The 20808-nt window shown below is 40.6% G+C and overlaps 1 protein-coding gene and 2 pseudogenes across 1 annotated transcript; all 3 read right to left on the bottom strand.

Moving 5' to 3' along the window:
* Nucleotides 1-1735: 1735 nt before the first annotated feature.
* Nucleotides 1736-2769, bottom strand: LOC123460252 (annotated as a pseudogene).
* A 1177-nt stretch (nucleotides 2770-3946) lies between these two features.
* On the bottom strand, nucleotides 3947-20460 carry Txndc9 (thioredoxin domain containing 9). Its single transcript, XM_004669782.2, has 5 exons — nucleotides 20323-20460; nucleotides 17879-18071; nucleotides 15884-16002; nucleotides 7469-7723; nucleotides 3947-4082 (listed from the first exon to the last, which is right to left on the bottom strand). The coding sequence occupies exons 2-5, from the start codon at nucleotides 18065-18067 to the stop codon at nucleotides 3965-3967; spliced, it is 681 nt and encodes a 226-aa protein (XP_004669839.1). The 5' UTR covers nucleotides 18068-18071; nucleotides 20323-20460; the 3' UTR covers nucleotides 3947-3964.
* LOC101599429 lies at nucleotides 9922-12328 on the bottom strand (annotated as a pseudogene).
* Nucleotides 20461-20808: the final 348 nt, after the last annotated feature.

Here is a 20808-nt window from a genome sequence, read left to right on the forward strand (position 1 = left end):
GTAAACTTGGAGTTGCTATATTTCAGTCAGTCCCAACAACTCTTTTGTTTCTGTTCCTTGCAGCCCTGGGGTTATAGGCATATGTGGACAAACCTGACTTTTATTTTGTTTGTTGTTTTTTTCACAGTTTAAAAACTATACAAATGTTTTATTTTCCCAATATCAGCAAACAGAGTTAGAACCATATCAGTACACAGAACAGAAGCCTAGTGAAACTCACTCATGAAAATGAAGGCTACTAGGAGGCCCAAGGAGTGTCTGGGTGAATCTAAGGAAGAATGGAACTCAGGGAGCCCCTGGAGCTCCTCAGCAGCAGTAGTAAGAATACTGGCACTGTTATGGTGACCATTATAATACGGATATCCCCCACTCACTCAAATGCAAAAACCAGTTCAAATTCTTGAAAAAAAAAAATCCAAGTGGCACAAGTATTCTAGAATTATCCACTACCACTTTTCTTAAGTATAAGCAGGGCAGGCTATATGATTGGTAAAAATACCTAGAAGAAACTATTAAAAAGGAATACAACCATGACTAGAATTGACCCAAGTTAGAATTCTAAATTTAAATCTTGTCCTGCCACTGGAGAAGATAAGGATTCAGGACTAAGACAATCAGTGATGAAAGGTTACTAGGGGCTAGAGGAAAGGAATGGAACAATACATCCTGAGACTATGCCAGGCCCTGGATGCAGTCTCCAGGAATAGAAAAACATCACCATCACTACCCAGACGCCCTGTATCTGTGATACAGTGTAAAATCTAATTTCAATCATAATTTTGTTTTGTTTCTTGAGGTAGGGTTTCACTCTGGCTCAGGCTGACTTGGAATTCACTATGTAGTCTCAGAGTGGCCTTGAGCTCACAGTGATCCTCCTACCTCTACCTCCCAAAGTGCTGGGATTAAAGGATGCACTACACCCGGTTAGGACATGTAAACTTAAATCCACTGCATTACTTAGCTGGTTTTCATAATAGCATTTAGGAACATCATTTATAGTGGTATTTATTTATAAAATATGTTTAAGACTGGTTGGTAATTTAGTTTTTGTTTTGGGTTTCTTAAAATTGAGACAAAAACTAGTCATGAGTTCACAAAGAACATTTATGGGAATTGTGACTCTAGTTCACTGGCATCACCCTTCTAAACTGCAAATATGTATGCATGTAATTTAAATCTATCATTTGGATTTTTAAGAAGTATCCTTATTTCTTTAAAGTCTTTTTAAAGACAAGGCCTGGGCTGGCCTTGAACTCGCTATGTAGCTAAAAATGACCTTCAACTTCTGATCCTTCTGCTTCCGGTGTGCTGGGGTAACAGGAGTGTGCCGCCATGCTTGGGTTATGTGGCGCTAAAGATCAAACCCAGGCTTCATGGACAGCCCTGTAAATGGTTCTTGACTGCTATTATGGACATGATGTATTCAATCCAACGTGTTGTTCGTGGTGGCTGATTTCACGGGTCTGTTCAATTCGGTCTGATTGAGAATCAAATATCAATGATGACACACCCATCCTAATCAGTTCTTCAAGGATCCCGGTACAGCTTCCAGCATGCTGGTTAGCCTGACTCTCCTCCTTTTCATGCAATCACTTACACGTACCTCTCTTTTACAGAAACAAAAAACTAAGTTCACCAAAATTCGGAAAGTCAGTTTGTACAGAGCTGAATTAGAGTACTTTGACCTTTGTTGTCACAAAGTCCCTTTCATGACAGATACTTCCTTCATTTGGGGTCAAGGCACAGTAACAGGAAGAATAAGATTCCCAAATGCAGAGTCTTGTTATAAGGTATCCAGACGAATGAGATAAGCATACTTCAAAGCTTTCTGTTGGGCTGCAATGTGCTGCTGACCAGCGTGGTCCCGGAAGTCCTTGTTGAGAGAGAGGATCTGGAGAGGGCAATGCTAGCTCCAGGATGAATTGTTGAAGATTGGTTTTGCATGAGTCATTTTCTTTTCTTTGCCCAGTTCTGCCAAGATTACAACTCTATTTTTGTTTTGCAAACCTTGTCCTGAAGGATTTGCTGCCATCTTCCTATTTTCTGTTTCAATTATATCTGGTGGCAACTGACCATCACTTTACAATCATCTGGGAGGCAACCAACCCCAGAGAGGCCCTGCTGGCAGGTCTCCGCGGTCCAGGGGGCGCGACCACTCAGAGCCAGGTTAGGGTACCCAAGCTGCCGCACTACAACCTTCCTGCCAGAGCCACCCAGGAACATTACTGAGTAAGCTATCTTCTCAGCCCAGGGTCTTTTTGCTTGGCATGATCATAGAGATGTTTCCTCTTTATTATCTGCTCCAGCCTTTTCTTGCAGCACTATGACACTAGATCTCCCTCCTATCATTCTGTCCTCAATCAAATCAGTCCCTTTAGAAAGAGCTACTGATCTTTTGATACTTATTGTAAATGGGGCAATGAGTTGTGGCCTAGTCTTCTCTGTTTGTTGCTTCTTGCAGAGAACAAGCTGAATAAGTTGAGATAAGAGCAACGGAAGCCCCCATATTCTCATTCTATCTGCTACTCTTGTCTCTAAGTGTTTCTTAGTCCCAGAGTTTGGGGGAATGAGAAATGCTACTAGACTCCTCTTTCAGGAGAGAAATGGTAGCCCAAATTAGGACCTGGAGGAAGAAGGAGTAGTGTTGTGATTGAGAAGCTAAGCTTCACTGCTCTCATCAAGATTGATTAATTGGGGCTGGAGGGATGGCTTAGAGGTTAAGGCGTTTGCCTGCAAAGGCAAAGGACCCTGGTTTGATTCTGCAGGACTCAAGTTAGTCAGATGTACAAGGGAGCACACACATCTGGAGTTTGTTTGCAGTGGCTGGGGGCCCTGGCACGCCCATTCTCTTTCCCTCTTTCTCTGTCAAATAATTAAAAAATGAAATATGAAAAAAGATTGATTTCAGGGGCTAGAAACTAGAGATTTGTGCATGCCAGACAAGTGCTCCACCAGTGACCTATTATCTCCACCTCAATGATTTCTTTTTTAAAAAAATTTTTTGTTTAGTTTTATTTGAGTGACAGACAGAGAGAGAAAAAAGAGAGAGAGAATGGGTGTGGCATGGCCTCCAGCCACTGCAAGCTAACTCCAGATGAATGTGCCCCTTGTGCATCTGGTTTATTTGGGGCCTGGGGAATTGAGCCTTGAACTGGGGTCCTTAGGCTTCACAGGCAAGTGCTTAGCCACTAAGCCATCTCTCCAACCCAATATTTCTTTTCAAAGTTTGCTATATGCTCTTAAGACAATCTCCAGACCTCCATTTTTAAAAATAATCTTTATCTCTGTTATGGTTGTTTTAACTGCCATTCCAAAAATACTTCCTGATTACTTTCTAATGCCTGTCTTAGGATATAAGCAATAAGGATCCTTTAAATAAGGCCATGCATTCACAACCCTAAAGAGCTTCCTTCCACCATTCTTGATTCAACATTAAGTGTTTCATCCAGAGTAAGTGAGCAAGTCTTTTAATAGTTAGTTCTTCAAATACACACAAGTAAAGAGTTTGTGATCTATTTACAAGTACATGTGTTACAACATTACCTGACCTGTTGTATAAACAATGTTAATAGAGAATTAGTCCTAGAATAGTTTGACAAATTCCTAGTTCTAACCTAACAGATTAAAAACCCACACAAATGGTATAAATATGTAAGAATCATATTATGCTCAAATCCGTTTTAAAAATAGAATCCAGACCCTTTTGAGGTAATTTAAACTAGAGCCTTTAACTGCTGAGCCATTTATTCAGGTCCCCTTTTTAGGTAATTTTAAAACTCCCCCCAATTTTTTTTTCAATTAACACAATAGCCTCACACAGAAAATAGTAAAGATACCTTTCCGTGGGATGAACTGTGTAAAATGCCAAAATATAAGTATTAAATGATTGATGGATTAAAATCAATACAACTTAGAACACATAAACAAAAATAAATAGGCGATTACAGAGATTTATAACTGAGCTTTAATCATCATCGGAATCTGAATCATATTTCTTTCCTCGGATAGTTTTCTTTTCCACCTTTGTGAAGTGTGTCCCAAATTTCTTTTGGCTCTGAAATGGTGGCTCCATTAAATTTCCACTAAAAATAAAACAAAATTTGAAAGCATCTTATTTGTTATGATTAATATACTTGGTATATCACATTGCTAAAAAAAATCTTTATATAACTAAGAGCATAGAGAATTCAGAAAAATGACTTTTAAATCATTTTATCAGGAAAGCCTAACATTAATATAGTAGTCAATACTTTCACAGCTTATAACACTTGTGTTTACATATCTCTTAATTATCATTGTTATATCCATACTTTCTGATGATGGAAATGGAACCCAGGGCCTGGTGCATACTTGGCAAGCCCTCTGCCACTCAGCATATAAATCCTCAGCTCTATCATCAATTACCAATATTTTATAGTCTGTGTCAACAAAATTTCTGACTCAAAAACAGGGAAAGAAGAGTGTATTGGATACATCAGCTCTGGATATGCTGAACCTGTATTACTTTTTACTGTGACAATGATACGCAATATTGCTCTAACTCTGAGCCTGCTATGACTCATTCATGTACATTTCAAATGTTTAGATTTTTACTACAGACATCAGCAAAGCAGATGTAATGCATTATCATTTAAGTAAGTAAATAAAAGAAAGAAAGTGGGGGAAGGGTATGATTAGCTACTGAAAAGCAGTATGGCTTCTTAAGAGAAATATCAAATTCTACAGCCAGAAAGGAAGGCCTCAAAGAATTATGGGAACTTTATAGACTATAATTCATTGAATAAAGAATTCACAGTCCACACTAAGTAGTAATAACACCAAACATAAAAAGTAATTAATACATGAGATAGAAAAGTTGCTCATTAAATTACCATTTGTATGACAGAGCAGGGGCTAACCTACCACCACTGTAAGAAAAATATCATGTCTCCTAGTATGATGCACCAAGGAGGAAGGATCCATTATCTCCCCTTCAACATCACTAGCAGGATCTGAATCTCATCTTGAGAAAAAATTGCGTAAACTCACACTGGGAAATAGTTCACAAATTAACTAGATATGCTTTTCAAAAATGTAACAGTTTTGAACAATAAAAAATTGTTACAGGTTAGTAGAAAATAAAGAAATACTAACTAAAAATGACTTTTTTTTCAGAAATATATAGAAAAAATTAAGGGAAGCTGGGTGTGGTAGTGCACGCCTTTAATCCTAGCACTCAGGAGGCTGAGGCAGGAGTATCACCATGAGTTTGAGGCCACCCTGAGACTGCATGATGAATTGTAGGTCAGCCTGGGCTAGACAGAAAACATTACAGGAATGATGATAAATTTGAGTAACTTTTGTAAAAGTTTGGGCTGTGGAGATGGCTCAGCGGTTAATGGTGCTTGCTTATAAACCCTGCCAGGGCAGGTTCAATTCCCCAACACTCATGTAAAGCCAGGTGTCAAAAGTGGTTGCATGGGGGTTGGAGGATGGCTTAGCAGTTAAGGCATTTGCCTGCAAAGCCAAAGGACCTACGTTTGATTCCACAGGACTCATGTTAGCCAAATGCACAAGGGGGCACATACATCTGGAATTCATATGCAGTGGCTGGTGGCCCTGGTGCCCATTCTCTCTCTCAAATAAAAATAAAAAAATGCATTAAAAAAAGTGGTGCATGTATCTATAGTGTACATTTTGCAGTGGCAAGACACTCTGGTGTATCCACACACACATGGGCAAACAAAAATAACTAACTAAATAAAAATGAATAAGCTCTATAAATTGCACAATTACTATTTTAACAACTGTATAACATGCATGAAAGAAAATGTCCTTGTTCAACAGAAGAAGACACATGAAGTATTCAGGAATAAAGGGAGGTAGCATGTATCACATTTACTCAAATAGACCTAAAAAAAAAAGTATAGGAAGTATTTGGCAAATATATTTAAAATTTGGAAATAAGGTCGGGCATGGTAGCACATGCCTTTAATCCCAGCACTTGGGAGGCTGAGGTAGGAAGATCGCTGAGAGTTCGAGGCCACCCTGGGACTACATAGTGAATTCCAGGTCAGCCTGACTAGATTGAGACCCTACCTCAAAAAACAGAAAAAAAAAAAAAAAAAAAAAAGGGAATAAGGTATAAGCTATATGAAAATTCTTTGTGCTAATTTGTAACTTACTTAAAATATGAAATCAGGTTGGGCATGGTGGTTCACACCTGTAATTTCAGCCCTTGGGAAGCTGAGGTAGGATTATGTGAATTTGAGGCCAGCCTAGACTACATAGAGACTGAGTCCCAAAATAAAGTTTAAAATAATTTCAAAAGTATAAACTTTTTTGAATATGTTATAAGAAAATGAAATTTATTTATATAACATATGGATGATTTATCCATGTTTAAGTGAAGAGGTGGGGAGAGGAGAAAGATGGGAAAAAAATTCTACTTATTTTAAGACAATTCTATGTGATACTTATTTTTAAAAATCAAAAATAAGCACAAAATGAAAGGTGATAGCTTCTGAGTTATGGAAATAGATAACATATTTGTCTACAGGAGACAAAGAGATAGATGAAAAAGAAAAGTTGGCCGGGCATGGTGGCACACACTTTTAATCCCAGCACTTAGGAAGCAGAGGTAGGGGGATTGCCATGAGTTCGAGGCCACCCTGAGAATAAATAGTTAATTTCAGGTCACCTGAGAGAGTGAAACCCTACCTCAAAAAATAAAATAAAATAAAAATAAATAAAATAAAAAGGTTAGGATTGTTTCCAAACTATTTTTCACAGTAAGCATTAATCTTTTTTTGTGTGTGTTTTTTCAGAGTCTACATCAAGAAATTAATGTTTCAGCAGGGTGTGGTGGGGCACGCTTTAATCCCAGCACTTAGGAGGCAGAGGTAGGAGGCTTGCCATGAGTCGAGGCAATCCTGAGACTATATTGTGAATTCCAGGTCAGCTGGACTAGAGAGTCCCTACCTTGAAAAAACCAAAAAGGAAAGAAATTAATGTTTCAACATAATTGTTAGGGTTGGCACTATAGTTCAGGGGTAAAGTGCTTGAGTAGCACCTGTAAAGGCCCCAGTTTTATCCCTAGGACTGCAAAACAAAAAATTAAAACCTCCTCTGTAGTAGTGCTTTAAATTTTAACTTCATCAAAGACAATCACTGAAGTCAGTAACATATTGAGGCAGTGAGGTTGAGTATTTTGTTTAGCATTTGTTTAGCACATGTGAAGCTCTGAGATCCCCAGCACAATTAAAAACAAGCAAGTCATTGTGAGTTTCCATAGTTTCAGTAACTTTCCTTAGGATGAAAACTTCTAGATATACTCCAAGACTCAGTTTTATTTATAAAACTGGTTTCACTGTAAACTCCTGCTAATGTATGCTTTTTCTTAAGAAACTGTCTACATCTCGGGCAGTAGGTCTCAATTTCATGAAACAAAATCACTTCTTGACATGAGTATATTTTGGCTAAAGGTTACCTGTAATTAATAATACCAGAACAACCAAGTCTCCATTCTAAAGTTTCTGTGGTGAAGTCATCTGTATTTCCCAAGTCAGTAAATCCAACAACATAATCTTGTGTTTTCCCGTCTTTTAAAAGTGCTAATGTGGGAATCACTTTAATACGCAGTCTCTCACAAAGGAAAGGTGCTTTCTCCACATTCAGCTTCAAAAACTTGGTTTCCAGATGTTTCTTGGACAGTATTGCCAAGTGTCTGTCTAGTATTTTACACCTGAAAGTAACAACATATTAAAAGTTAAAAACTAAAGTAGTAGGTTTCCTTTTTAAAAATAAATTTGTGTAGCAAATTTCATAGTTTTTCTGTTGCAGTCTCAATATCACAGCCAACATATGTTTGTGTCTGTGTCAAATAACCTTATTTTCAGGTCATGGGTTAACTGTCTATTAAGAGGTATAAAAACATGCTAGTATTCTATAGTCAGACTTGCTATAGTAATACTTAAAAAATGAACTATTAAAATTTGTTTTAGGTGATAAAGGATTCTCAAACTTATTACGTTCATGGGAAAAGCAAAAAATTAAGATCTTGCTTCCCTTAGGCATTCTTCATGGTATCACCATGCAGAAAAGCACAATTATGGGACAAATCTGAAAATGTGCAGACGGTGTCACTGGAGGTCAAAAAGGAAGACTGAGGTCACTGTGTGACTGACAGTGAAAATCATATTAAGGTTAAAGGTTACTAGTAATCTATAAATAGGGCCATTATGGGTCTAAACAAAAAATATCAGTAGTGACTTTTTTTAAACTGACAATGAACGTTTTGTTTTTATTGCGAATTGTTTTGTGACTATAATTCAGCCATTTATGTTTATATGTGGAATACACATGCATAGGGAAGACTATGTAACTCACTTGTTAATCACACACGCTTGCAAATATATATATATATATATATATATATATATATATATATACACACACACACACACAACATATACATATCAACACCAGTTTTTTTTCAAACTTCAAGCCAACAATTTAGTAGCAGAGACACAAAAAAAATTATTATTTTTAGGTGCCACATAGTCATGTGAATCATTGATTTTTATCACACAACTGAAGATACAGCCATCTTGAGTTCTACCTGGGTTAAAATAAGTCCATTTTGCTACCAAATGCAAGGTTTAAAACAAGCTTACACATAAAAGTGGTCTTTCATCCACTCTGAGAACACATAACAGTTGTGACATAAAACCTAAGGTGGGAAGTGGTGATCGCTCGCCCCTTGTCTTTTGTAATGGACCTGCACTCTATTAATCAGCGAAACATCTTCTGCACACTGGAGACAGACATCTTCTTAGATGAGGACCTGAGGGGAGTCCCTTGCCTTTCTTCCCACCCTCACTCCTGTCCGGAAGCAGCCTCGGCATGTTTACATAGACAAGAATGAGTCTTGGATTCTTTGACAATAGTGACTTTCCTATGTCAGACTTGTCGTTGCATGGTGAAGGGAAAATAAACAAGGCAGAGGAAGCAGGTACACTTAGAACTGAAAAATAACCAACTAAGGCCCAAACACACTGAACTTCAACTGCTTGTCTAACAGATTTCTATGGATCCACATGTGGGGTACACTGTATTTCACAAAGAGAATTTACTTTTTAGGATCATTGACTTGCTTCATCTTCAATTTTGAGGTGATTAACTTTTCCTGCCAGGTGCGTAAGACATCCAACAGGGCTTTGGAGTTCCTTCCACGTTCTACTTTGGTGTGACCATCTTCAATGAGACCTATTACCCTGTGGCCAACACGAAGCAGATCCCCACAAACTTGGTCTAAATATACAACAGTGGCAACCCCAGATTTCAAATCCACACGTGTATTCTTTGCAGGTCGGTGAACCTATTCCCTATACCAGACAGCTTTACTCACTGTTTCTGGAACATACTCTAGCAACAACAGAGAACCTGTGGTGAACATGCAGCCGGGGGGGGGGGGGGGGGGGGGGGGGGGGGGAGGTTGACTAAGATCTTACGTGTGAGCTCAAGACCTTCGTGCACTCTGAAAGAAGCAGGCAACTGATACAGTAACTCAGCGCAACCCAGGAGAGGGGACAGTGATGACAGAACACATACACATGCATACACACTCACGAGCGATGTCCTGAAGGGACACAGGGAATGTAGAGGGCACGGTGGAGACTTATAACTTAAGACTAGATAAAATATGCACAAATAAACAGAACCCAAGTGTGGGTTGTTTTTTTTTTTTGTTTGTTTGTTTGCTTTTTCGAGGTAGGGTCTCAGTCTAGCCCAGGCTGACCTGGAATTCACTATGGTGTCTCAGGGTGGCCTTGAACTCACAGCAATCCTCCTACTTCTGCCTCCCAAGTGCTGGGATTAAAGGCGTGCGCCACCACGCCCGGCTGTTGTTTTTAAAAAATGGAAATCAAACTATTCCCCTAGCCCCCTCCCCACAATTTAAAACTTCATACATGCAACTCCGTTTCTGTTATTGCAAATAAAGTAATGCCACTGAAGTAAAACGAACCAAACCATAGAACTAACAACGGGAACGTCAGAATCCAGAAGAAATGGACTAAGGGTGGTGGGGGAGCTTGTTTTTTCTTTTTCTTTTTTTAAACAAGAGTTTTATCAGACAGGCAGTCTTAGATTTATATACAAAAGTAAAACTGAAAATATAGTTTTGTTCTCTGTACATTTCTTTTAATTTTTTTCCCTAAAAAAAAAGGGAAAAACACACTTGTGTATTTCTCTGAACAGAGTTAAGGTTTAACAGAGCACAAAGTTCTCTTCTTCTGCCAAGTTCATTTAATCTGGGATGGGGTGGGAGCAGCAGGGCCAGAGAGTCAGTCCAAGGAGAGAATGTCTGGGATGATGCCGAAGATGGACGCTGTGTCCGTACTGCTCCTGTTGGCAACAGTGTGGCTGTGGCTCTCCCTCAGGCTGGTGGAAGACACTACGCTGCTGCTGCCATTGGTAGTTGGCAGAGAAGTGCTGCCTCCCGCACTTAACTGGTAGAGAAACATCTGCGAGGAGGAATAGGGGAAAAACCGTGACGTGGGGAGGAGGTCCTGATCATCAGAAACGGCCACTGCCGTGGTGGCGAGCAGGGACGTGCTGTAATGCTGATTGTCTCCTGATACGTAAAGAAAGAAGTCTAATCCTTATAAGTCGTAGGGCATGGGTGTCATGTGGAAAGGATGTCTGTAGCCTTGGATGAGGGAGGTGTTGATGTAGCTTGTGTCTACAGCAGGAAGGCTGGGGGTGCAGGACACTGGAGATGCTTGATGAGGAAGACTCAAAATGCCTTTATTGTTTAGTTGTGATGTGGGAGACAGGGAAGGGCAGGTCCCCTTGGCAGATGGCTCCTCTTCCTCCTCATCAGATGAACTGTCTATGGTAAGGTCAATCACCTCTACTTTCTTGTTTTTATTTGAGGACTGGTTGTGAGAAACCACCTGATGCTTCAACGAGGAGCTCAAGCATCCATACACTCCATTGTAGGAGGCAGAAACTTTCTGTACTTCCTTTTTGGATCTCATTGGTGCCCAAGAGCCATCCTCCTTAAACTGTATTTCATCACAGTCTGTACAGTACTTTAGGATTTCCATAAACAAGCCGTCAATAATAAGGTGTTCATATGGAGCCTTCTTATCACAGGCAGGACAAACCTAGGTGGGCTTTTTCTCATTCATCTGAATATCAAGAGTTGCATCGAAACACTGCAAGTGAGAACAGGTAAGGGCCCGACAGGGAATCGTCAGCCGCATCTTACCAAGTGGACAGAGTAGAGAAACTTGTAGGCTGGTTGTAGCTATTTCACTGTCTGGATCAGCAGTTAGCTTCTCTTTAATTAAAGCTCTAGAATGATCCGGGTTCCTTATTCCCTTTGCTCGTAACCTCTGAAGAAGAGCTATTGAGGACACCTGTTTTACAAGATATACTGCCATGGAATAAGTTCTTCCAATTTCTGCAGTCCAAGAAACAACAATGGTATTTGGTACTGTTGTGGACAATCTGACAAGTGAGGTGATGTTAACTGGTTGACTGGGTCGCTTTGGTTCCACACCATTTTTAGTAGGTGGAAGGTAACCTGGAAGGCTGCAAGGTTTTGTGTTCACTTTCACACAAAGATTGGGTGGGAAGTGATCTTCTTGTGGACAACTGGTTTCTGATAAGCAAAACCTTAATTGGACCTGCACTGTGAAGTCACATTTGGTCCCATAAATATCCATGGATCTGCTGATCTGCTGCACCTGCTGCGGCGCCAAGGCAAAGGGAAAGCAGGTCTCCCGAAAGCGCTGGCTGCTGTCGGACACTAGACTGGTGGGTTTTATCAGTTCATCCAGTAAGTCATAAAAGGGTAGTTTTTGAAGTTTTATATCCGGGTGAACTGGGTGAAGAGCTGATGTAAGATGTGGGAGTTCCAGTTCATGTTTAGGTCCCAGAAGAGAAACAGGGAGTTAACGGTGATGATGCAGGGTGACCATCATAAGTGAGCTGTGGAATGGAAGATGGAGAGAGTGTCGCTGGCATAGGACTTGAATGTACGTTGGAGATGGACAAGTCCACAGGCGTCATAATTTTCTGAGGGAATCGCTGCCTGTAGAACTCTTTAATTTTCATGTGTACAGCAGGGCTACAGCCAGCCTTTATCAAATGCAGGGCTTTTGTGAGAAGTTCGTGTTTGTGTCTGTGCTTGTTTCTCCCAGCGTAGCCCAACAGTACTTGGAGTTCAGAAACTCTAAGGCTCATAACCATTTGCCTCTGCAGCACAAATTCTCAAGATGTTTCATCTTTCTTGAGCTGGGCGAGGTGGTGCGCCCCAGCACTCGGAGCCAGAGGTAAATTCGAGAGACTACATAGTGAATTCCAGATCAGCCTGGTCTCAGTAGTGACTTTTTATATGCACACATCTGCAGTAAAGCCTCTTGTCATTGCAATCAAACACCAGATGCTTGTGCCACTTTTTGCATTCAGCTTACATGGGTGGACTAGGAATTGAACCCCAGGTAGACAAGCTTTCTAAACAAGTCCCTTTGGGTTGGAGAAATGGTTCAGCTCAACCAAAGAGCCACCTTCCAACCTCCACTAGTGACTTTTTCATTCTTTCTTTCAGCACTAGTGACTAAACCCACTGAACTACACCCCCAGCTTTGTAGTGACTTTAACATATTTTTTCATTGAAGAGGCAAATGGAAATAACATTCTTGTAAAGTTAAAATCTATTTTAGGGGCTGGAGAGATGGCTTAACGGTTAAGGCACTTGCCTGCAAAGACAAAGGACCCAGGTTCAACTCCCCAGCACCTATATAAAGCCAGATGCACAAGGTGGCACATGTGCCTGGAATTTGTTTGCACTGGCTAGAGGCCATGGTGCACTTTCTCATGCCCTCTTTGCCTCTCTCAAATAAATAAATATTTTAAAATCTATTTTAAACTGACCTAGCTTCTGAAACAAACTAAACAATCTTTTGTATCAATGGTTCTTAACCACAGTAAACCTTTTTGTGCTGCTATTTTGTGTTTTGAGACAGGGTCCCAGGTAGCTCAGACTGGCCTCAAACTCACTATGTAGCCAAGTCGGATCTTGAATTCCTGATCCTCCTGCCTCCATCTCCCAAGTGTTGGAAATACAGGTGGGTGCCACCATCCACAGTGTAGGCAGTACTAGGGATCAAATCCAAGGTTTCAGGCATACTAGGCATGCAATCTACCAACTGATTTACATGCCTAGCCTTACAATCAACTTAAAAAAATTAATCATGAACTTTCTATATGGACAAATTGCATGTTGGTTACATGCCCTTTAGGTAATCCTCATGTCCCCTCTCCTTGGCTTCCATTTCACTGAGGGCCCTCCTCAGTAGGGTTATTGGTGAGTCAGTCTGAGGCAGGGGAGCAAGGTCTCAGGATACTCCTTTCCATACTGTGGTTCTTACAATCTTTCTGTCCCCTCTTCCGCAACATACCCTGAGCCTCGGTGGGTGTGTCTACTTTAGTGTTGAGCTCTCTGCAACCTCTGGATTTCTGGTTTCAAGAGTTTGGAGTGTCCTCAGTGTCTATTGCCATGTCCCTGGAACTTGATGTCAGGCTAGCAGCACTCATGTTTAAATTGACACGTTCTCTGTGATGTCTCCTGAGCCCTGGCAGAGGTGGCTAATCTTGTGTTGCCTTGTCTCATTAGTTTTCCTGGTCATTGCCTTTTGATCTGGGTCTGCCCAGGGGTCCTCCTATGGGCTGTAGCAGAGTCTGGGACTTTTGGGCTGCAGTAGTGATGTTGTAATAACATAACATAACATCAGGCTTAAAACATCAAATTTCCATTATTTAGTAGCTAAGTAACAGTCGGTGAGCCATTTGGTTTAAGCTTTAATTTCTATATAAGAAACACAGGAATTCTATAGACCTACTTCAATGGTTTGCTACAAATGTTCAAGGAAAAAAATTATACACACATACATACTACAAATACACACATGAAAATCCCTCTAGCTAGGAACTTTGGTAAACAGTTAACTGAATGATCTGCATTTTGGTTTCCCAGTTACTTTTGACAGTAAGTACTCCTAGCACTGTTATTCACCCATCAAATATATTGATTCAGTCTCTACTATATGTGTCAGGTATTTCTGCACTAAACTATTAACTTAGAGCATAGTGAATATGGGAAAATGCTTTGCTTTTATAAAACTGAAAAATTAGCATGGCATAGTGGTGCATGCTTTTAATCCTAGCACCCAGGAGGCAGAGGTAGGATTGCTGCGAGTTTGAGGCCACCCTGAGACTACAGAGTGAATTTCAGTTCAGCCTGGGCTAGAGTGAGACCCTACCTTGAACCCGCCCACCCCCACAACAAAAACACTAAGAATTTAGCAGAGGAAGACATGATAAACAAGTGACAAAATAGTATCCCTCTTATATACTGACATCACTACCTCACATCATAAACATTAAAGGTTGGCAGCTTAAAGAATGTATGCCAATTTCTTTTTAAATCTCTCTCATATATACATATATATATACATATACATACATACATACATACATATTTATATATATATGTATATATATACACACATACACACACACACACACACACATACATACATACATATATATTTATGAGAGCGATAAAGAGACAGAAGCAAATAGAGAGAAAGAATGGACATGCCAGGGCCTTCAGCCACTTCAAACTCCAGATGCATATGCCACCTTGTGTATCTGGCTTACATGGGTCCTGAGGAATCAAACTTGGATACAGCCTTGACTAAAAATGATTTTTCTTATAATAATCCACTTCATGAGTCCAAGGAGATCTATTAGAGAGGGAGGGTTCCTCCAAAAGAAATGATATCTTTTTTGGTGGTGGATAAGCACTCTACCACTAAGCTATGTCTCCAGCCAAAGAGGTTGTATAAATTTACAACTTAAGAGATTGGTGGGTAGGAGAGATGGCTTAGCAGTTAAGGCACTTGCCTGCAAAGCCTAACAATCTGAGTTCAACTCCCCAGTACCCATGTAAAGCCAGATGCACTAAGTGGCGCATGCATCGGATTATGTTTGCAGTGGCTAGAGGCCTTGGCATGCCTATTATCTCTCTCTCCTGTGTAAAAATAAATAATTTTTTTAAAAAAAGGTAACAGGGCTAGAGAGATGGGTTAGCAGTTAAGGTGCTTGCCTGTGAAGCCTAAGGACTATTGTTCTACTTTCCAGATCCCACGTTAGCCAGATGCACAAAGGTAAGGCAAGTGCAAGGTCACACATGCCAACCAGGTGGTACAAGTGTCTGGAGTTCAACTGCTGTGACTGAGGCCCTGAAGCATCAATTCTCTATTTCTTCTCTCTCTCCCTATCTGATATTTTTATTTTATTTATTTTATTTTTTTATTTTTATTTTTTTGTTTTTTCAAGGAAGGGTCTTACTCTAGCCCAGGCTGACCTGGAATTCACTATGGAGTCTCAGGGTGTCCTCGAACTCACGGCAATCCTCCTACCTCTGCCTCCCGAGTGCCGGGATTAAAGGCGTGCGCCACCATGTCCTGCTAATATATATATTTTAAATATAACAGCTGTCTAAGCTGTGGACTCAAAGAACATCACAAAAAATGATCACCACCAGGTGTGGTGTTATATGTCTTTAATCTCAGCACACAAGAGGCCTTTAAAGGTAAGAGGATCACTGTCAGTTTGAGATCAGCCTGGCACTGCAGAGTGAGCTCCAGGTCAGCCTGGGCTAGAGTAAGACCCTACCTTGAAAAAAAACAAGAAACAAAAAATACTGATCACTAAACAATTTAGGCAGATGTTTCAGCTTTCTGAGTTTCTCAATTAAGCTAATAGTATATACCTATACAAATATCTCATCGTATTAAAGATAAGTCAAGGATGGCAACAAAGTTACCTGAAAGTGGAGTCTCTATAGAAATGGCAAACCACTTTTTCACTCTCCTTCACTTCTTGAAAGAAGTCTCTCTCGCTAGGAATTTCTCTGTATTCCCCATGTCCTTTAGAAAGCCATTCCTAATTTGGAAAGAAACAAAATATTATACGTGGAAATATGTCTTTCAGTATCACTTTATATTTCAAGTATCCAAATCACAACATTCTTTAGTAATGAAGTTAATTTCATCCTGTAGAGAAGTGTATTCCTCTCAGTAGTTGACTTTTCTTTTTTAAAATATTTTATTTATTTGAGACAGAGAGAGGGCACAAGAGTGACTGAGTGCCAGCGAGCACAAGTGCACCAGGGCCTCCAGCCACTGCAAATGAACTCCAGACACATGCGCCCCCTTGTGCATCTGGCTTATGTGGATCCTAGAGAACTGAACCAGGATCCTTTGGCTTTGCAGGCAAATGCCTTAACTGCTAAGCCATCAATAGTTTACTTTTCTATCCTAATGTCAATCAACGTGAAATGAGGAGTATTTGTCTATACAGCATGGGTAAGACTAAGATACTTATCTGTCTTGGTAATGTGAGACACTTGATTCCTCACAAGTGTCAAAATAAGAATTTATATTTGAGAGACTTAGAATGTGAATGTCCGTTTAATTTTTTGTGCTTTTAAACTACTAAAACCAGAAGCATTTGACCCAAGTTACTACAAAGGGTTTTGGTTTATTTCTTTTTAAGGCTATTTATTTCTGTGGTGCTGGGGATTGAACCCAAATTCAAGAGCATTCTAGGCAAGTGCTCTACCATGGCACTCCCCCACACCCCTAGTTCTACACTTTAATAACGATCCACACCCACAGAAAAAACACTAAACCAACATACAAAACCCATGAGATAAAGGTAGTCAGACTTGCGGACAGTGATGTTACTAAAGCTCCAAAGCTGGGACACCTATCTGTTTCTAAGGACTATCTTCAAGAGGCAGAGATTTCTATACTGGCCACTAATGAGCAATATTTTAAGAAGAAACAGTTTACCAATGAAGACCTCACACCTAACTTCCAATCCAGTGCAGGAGCTCCTTACCAACCAAGCCTGTGGAAAAAAAAAATTTTTTTTCTTCTCTTCAAGGTAGCCTATATTCCCAGCTTGGCCTTGAACTCACAGCAATCCTTATACCTCTGCCTCTGGGATTAAAGTCATGCACCACCATGCCTGGCTTTTAGTATGTATTTTTTGGTCAGATGACTTAAATTTTAACAACCACTATGAGTCTCAGTTCTTCATTTGTAAAGCAATGAACAGTGTTCTTGTAAAAGTGACAATCTAGACAAAAATACTAAATGTTTCCATCACATGTGATTACAAAGCATCTGTACTTGTACCATTAAATTTTTATAAATGGTACTGAACTGCAGTATGTCCACAACTTTGATTTATGGATCTCAGTTTGGAATATAATCAGAAAGTATTTTTTGGGGAGGAGGCTGGGGTAGGGTCTCACGCTAGCTCAGGCTTGACCTGGAATTCACTATGTAGTCTCAGGATGGCCTCAAACTCATGGCAATCCTATGTCTGCCTCCTGAGTACTGGGATTAAAGGCGTGCACCACCATGCCCGGTTCACAAAGAAAAGTTTTGTTTTTTTTTAATATTTTATCATTTATTTGACAGAGAGAAAAAGAGAATGGATGGCCCAGGGCCTCCAGCCACCTTGTACATCTGGCTAATGTGGGTCCTGGGGAAGTGAACTTGGGTCCTTTGGCTTTGCAGGCAAACACCTTAACTGCTCAGCCATCCCTCCAGCCCTGTCTTCACATGTCAGCTCTTCAAAGATCACACCTTGCCTGTCTTCCCTAGCATTTTATTCGTGCAACATTTTCTAACTGTGCTGGATATTCATAAACATCTAAGAATGGGGATGGAAGTATAACTACTATAGCACATGTAAGTTGCGAGGAGCACACTATCCCAGCAATTTCAGAAAGTACGGCAGAGATTACTTGTTTCTGCTGTTGAGCTTTCCTCAGGGCTTCAAGTCTCTTTTCTTTGAGGAGTTCCAATTCATCTTCACCCATCTGATCCAGTTTCTGAATTTCAGAATCCAAGTGACTCTCCACTAGTTTAGTAGTTTGAAGTAACTGGTTCTCCAGGACTTTGGAAAACATGTCAATAGATGCACCACCTTCCATTTTTCTAAGTGGTTAACAAACAAACAGTAAGTAAACTTTTCTCTTCAGTTTTCAAACATTTTATCAAGTGTATAATGTGTGCCTTCCATACATTCATGCTTGTTTAGACCCATAGATGAGTGCTGTTCTCAGGCTCTATTAAGGAAGTTTCTTTTTGCCGTGGACTCTGGCTAAGACAGAGATAATGCAGATGCACTCTTGGTAAGTGCTGACAATGAGCATTTTCTTTTTGCCGTGGACTCTGGCTAAGACAGAGATAATGCAGATGCACTCTTGGTAAGTGCTGACAATGAGCATTTTGCTGAGTCTTAAGCAATGTTAGGTTTAACAATTTTTATTTAAATGCTTTAAAGTTTAATTTTCAATAGACTATCCTCATATCAAAATTTAAAATTTTTTACTCATGCCAACTGAAAAGAAGCCAGACTGGCGATATTGTATTACACATAACTTTAGCCAACATTAACATTTTTTAAGTCCAAGTGTAACTAAGGACAAAAATGAAACTATTTAGAGCAAATTTTAGGCACTTTGGATATAGTTTTTGTTTTATATTTTAGCCAAGACAAATCTTTAAGACCATCACCACACCACACAGAAATGAGTTGTATCTAGTGCTAGAAACTGGCAATTGGCATTTACCTAACAGAAAGGGATGTAAGAGAAATCACCTTAAGAGTAAGGGGCAATAGTTAGGGACACCTATTGAGGCTTAACACATATATGCATACATATCAAAATCTTCAGGCCAGAGAGATGGCTTAGTGGTTAAGGTGCTTGCCTGCAAAACCAGATGCATGAAGTGGCACATGCATCTGGAGTTTGTTTGCAGTGGCTGGCAGTCCTGGCATGCCCATTCTCTCTCTCATCTCCTTACAAATAGATAAATAGATAAAATATTTACAATCTGCTTCAACACTGAGTAGAGTAAAAGGCAGTGTTTTCATAGTCACTGGCCTAAGAAGTTCCACTTCATTCTCTCTCTTTTTAAAACTTTATTTCAAGACACAGTCTCACTCTAGTTCAGTCTGACCTGGAACTCACTCTGTAACCCCAGGCTAGCTTTAAAACTCAGTGATTCTGAGTTGCTGGGATTAAAGGCATATACCACCATGCCTGGCTAAATTTCATTTCTTTGGCTTCTAAGATATCTCATTACAACTTCAAATATATGTATATTTAGTTCATTTATTTACTTGAGAAGGTTGGGGGGAGAATGGGCACTGTCCAGGGCCTCTAGCCACTGCAAAGGAACACCAGATACATGTGCCACCTAGACTATCTAGCTAATGTGGGTACTGGGGAATTGAACCTGGGTCCTTAGGCTTCGCAGGCAAATGCCTTAACTACTAAGCTATCTCTCCAGCCTCATTACAACTTTTGTAAATAAAAGTGTGTGATGTTCTGTAAGCATGTGTCCATTCCTGTTCTATTAGCTAACTTAAGTCTATGAGGTCACAAAACGTGATGCTAGTTTCAACCAACTGACTCAGTATCCTTTGATATAAAACAATACAATAATTACTTTTTTAATTTTAATTTTTCTTCCCAACAGGCCATTGTTTAAGCTTGAAAACAGAACTCACAGGTGTACACTTTAAAATAAATGGACTCTCTTAGTTACAGAAGGCAGTTTTATGTGTAATTCTGGGTTAATGCCAAAGAAATCTTGGTAATTTGGCTATCAAAGCAGGAGGCAAACTTTGCATGTCAAAACTACAATGACCAGGGCCAAGGGGCATTTTTTTTTTTCCGGGAGTTTTGCAGGGTAAGTTTAAACTAAACTCTGGGCTACACAAGAATACAAAGGACTCACGAGCTTTTCTGGGTGTGGGTGGTGGTGATCACTGCCTTTAGAAAGGTGTAAAATGGTTTCGAGGTCTCTATAACTATTCCGTTAGCAAACCAACCAGTGTTTTTACAGATTAACTGGAGGAGTGGAACCTAACCATTTCTTTAATTCCTCTACAAACACATACCAAATCAACAAGAAGCTCAGTCCTAAACTGCCACCCATGCACTTCCCAACAAAGTCCTCGTCATTCGCTGAGCCCAAGGGACCCCGAGGATAGTTCCGGGGAAGGCGACGTCAACGCCCCTTAGGGCAGCGCATGCGCCAGCGCCTCTGCGGCGCCCAGAAAGGCCGTGTAGGCCGCGCCCCTCCCCATGCCCCAGCACAGCCGCCTGTGGAACCGTGCAGTGCCATCAGCACTGGAGTGTGGTGGATGAATTTATCACACCACCCTTTGACTCACCTGGACTTTCGGTGATGCCTTAGAACTGGGGGGGGGGGGGAGCAGCGACTCCACAAGAGCCGACTGGTTCACGGTGAAGGGTGCCCCGCTGGAATTGCAGGAGGCTGAGAACCAACCGTCACTTCCGCCTTGTCATTCGCGGCAGCTCTCGCGATTCTAGCGGACACGCCCGCGGAAGGGGCGGCCGGGCGCGCGGGGTGACTTGAACGAGTGCGCCTGCGCCTACCTCTGCAGCTTCCGTAAGGGGGATCTAGAGCCGTTGCCGCCTGCGGGAAAGGTCGCTGGAAGTTGTAGTTTTGCTTCGGCTGAGGCTGTCATCTGACTTTAGGCTCAGTACTCATCATGTTGCATCGTAAATTAGTCACCCAGAGCTCTTGATCAAGCGTAGCAGTTGAACTCCCATTTCCTGTAGTTTTTATTTTTATTTATGAGAGAGAGCGAGCGAGCGCGCGCCACTGCAAAAAACTCCAGATACGTGCGCCGCCA

Source organism: Jaculus jaculus, chromosome 4, assembly GCF_020740685.1.
Source record: "Jaculus jaculus isolate mJacJac1 chromosome 4, mJacJac1.mat.Y.cur, whole genome shotgun sequence".
Taxonomy (NCBI): Eukaryota; Metazoa; Chordata; class Mammalia; order Rodentia; family Dipodidae; genus Jaculus; species Jaculus jaculus.

Excerpts from the sequence above, each read along its gene's own strand:
- Txndc9 (XM_004669782.2), bottom strand. The coding sequence starts at position 18,067 with ATGGAAGGTGGTGCATCTATTGACATGTTTTCCAAAGTCCTGGAGAAC. Across the intron at positions 16,003-17,878 it reads AAGCTCAACAGCAGAAACAA|GAATGGCTTTCTAAAGGACA; the intron begins GTAATCTCTGCC and ends TTTCCAAATTAG. Across the intron at positions 7,724-15,883 it reads TATAGAGACTCCACTTTCAG|GTGTAAAATACTAGACAGAC; the intron begins GTAACTTTGTTG and ends TGTTACTTTCAG.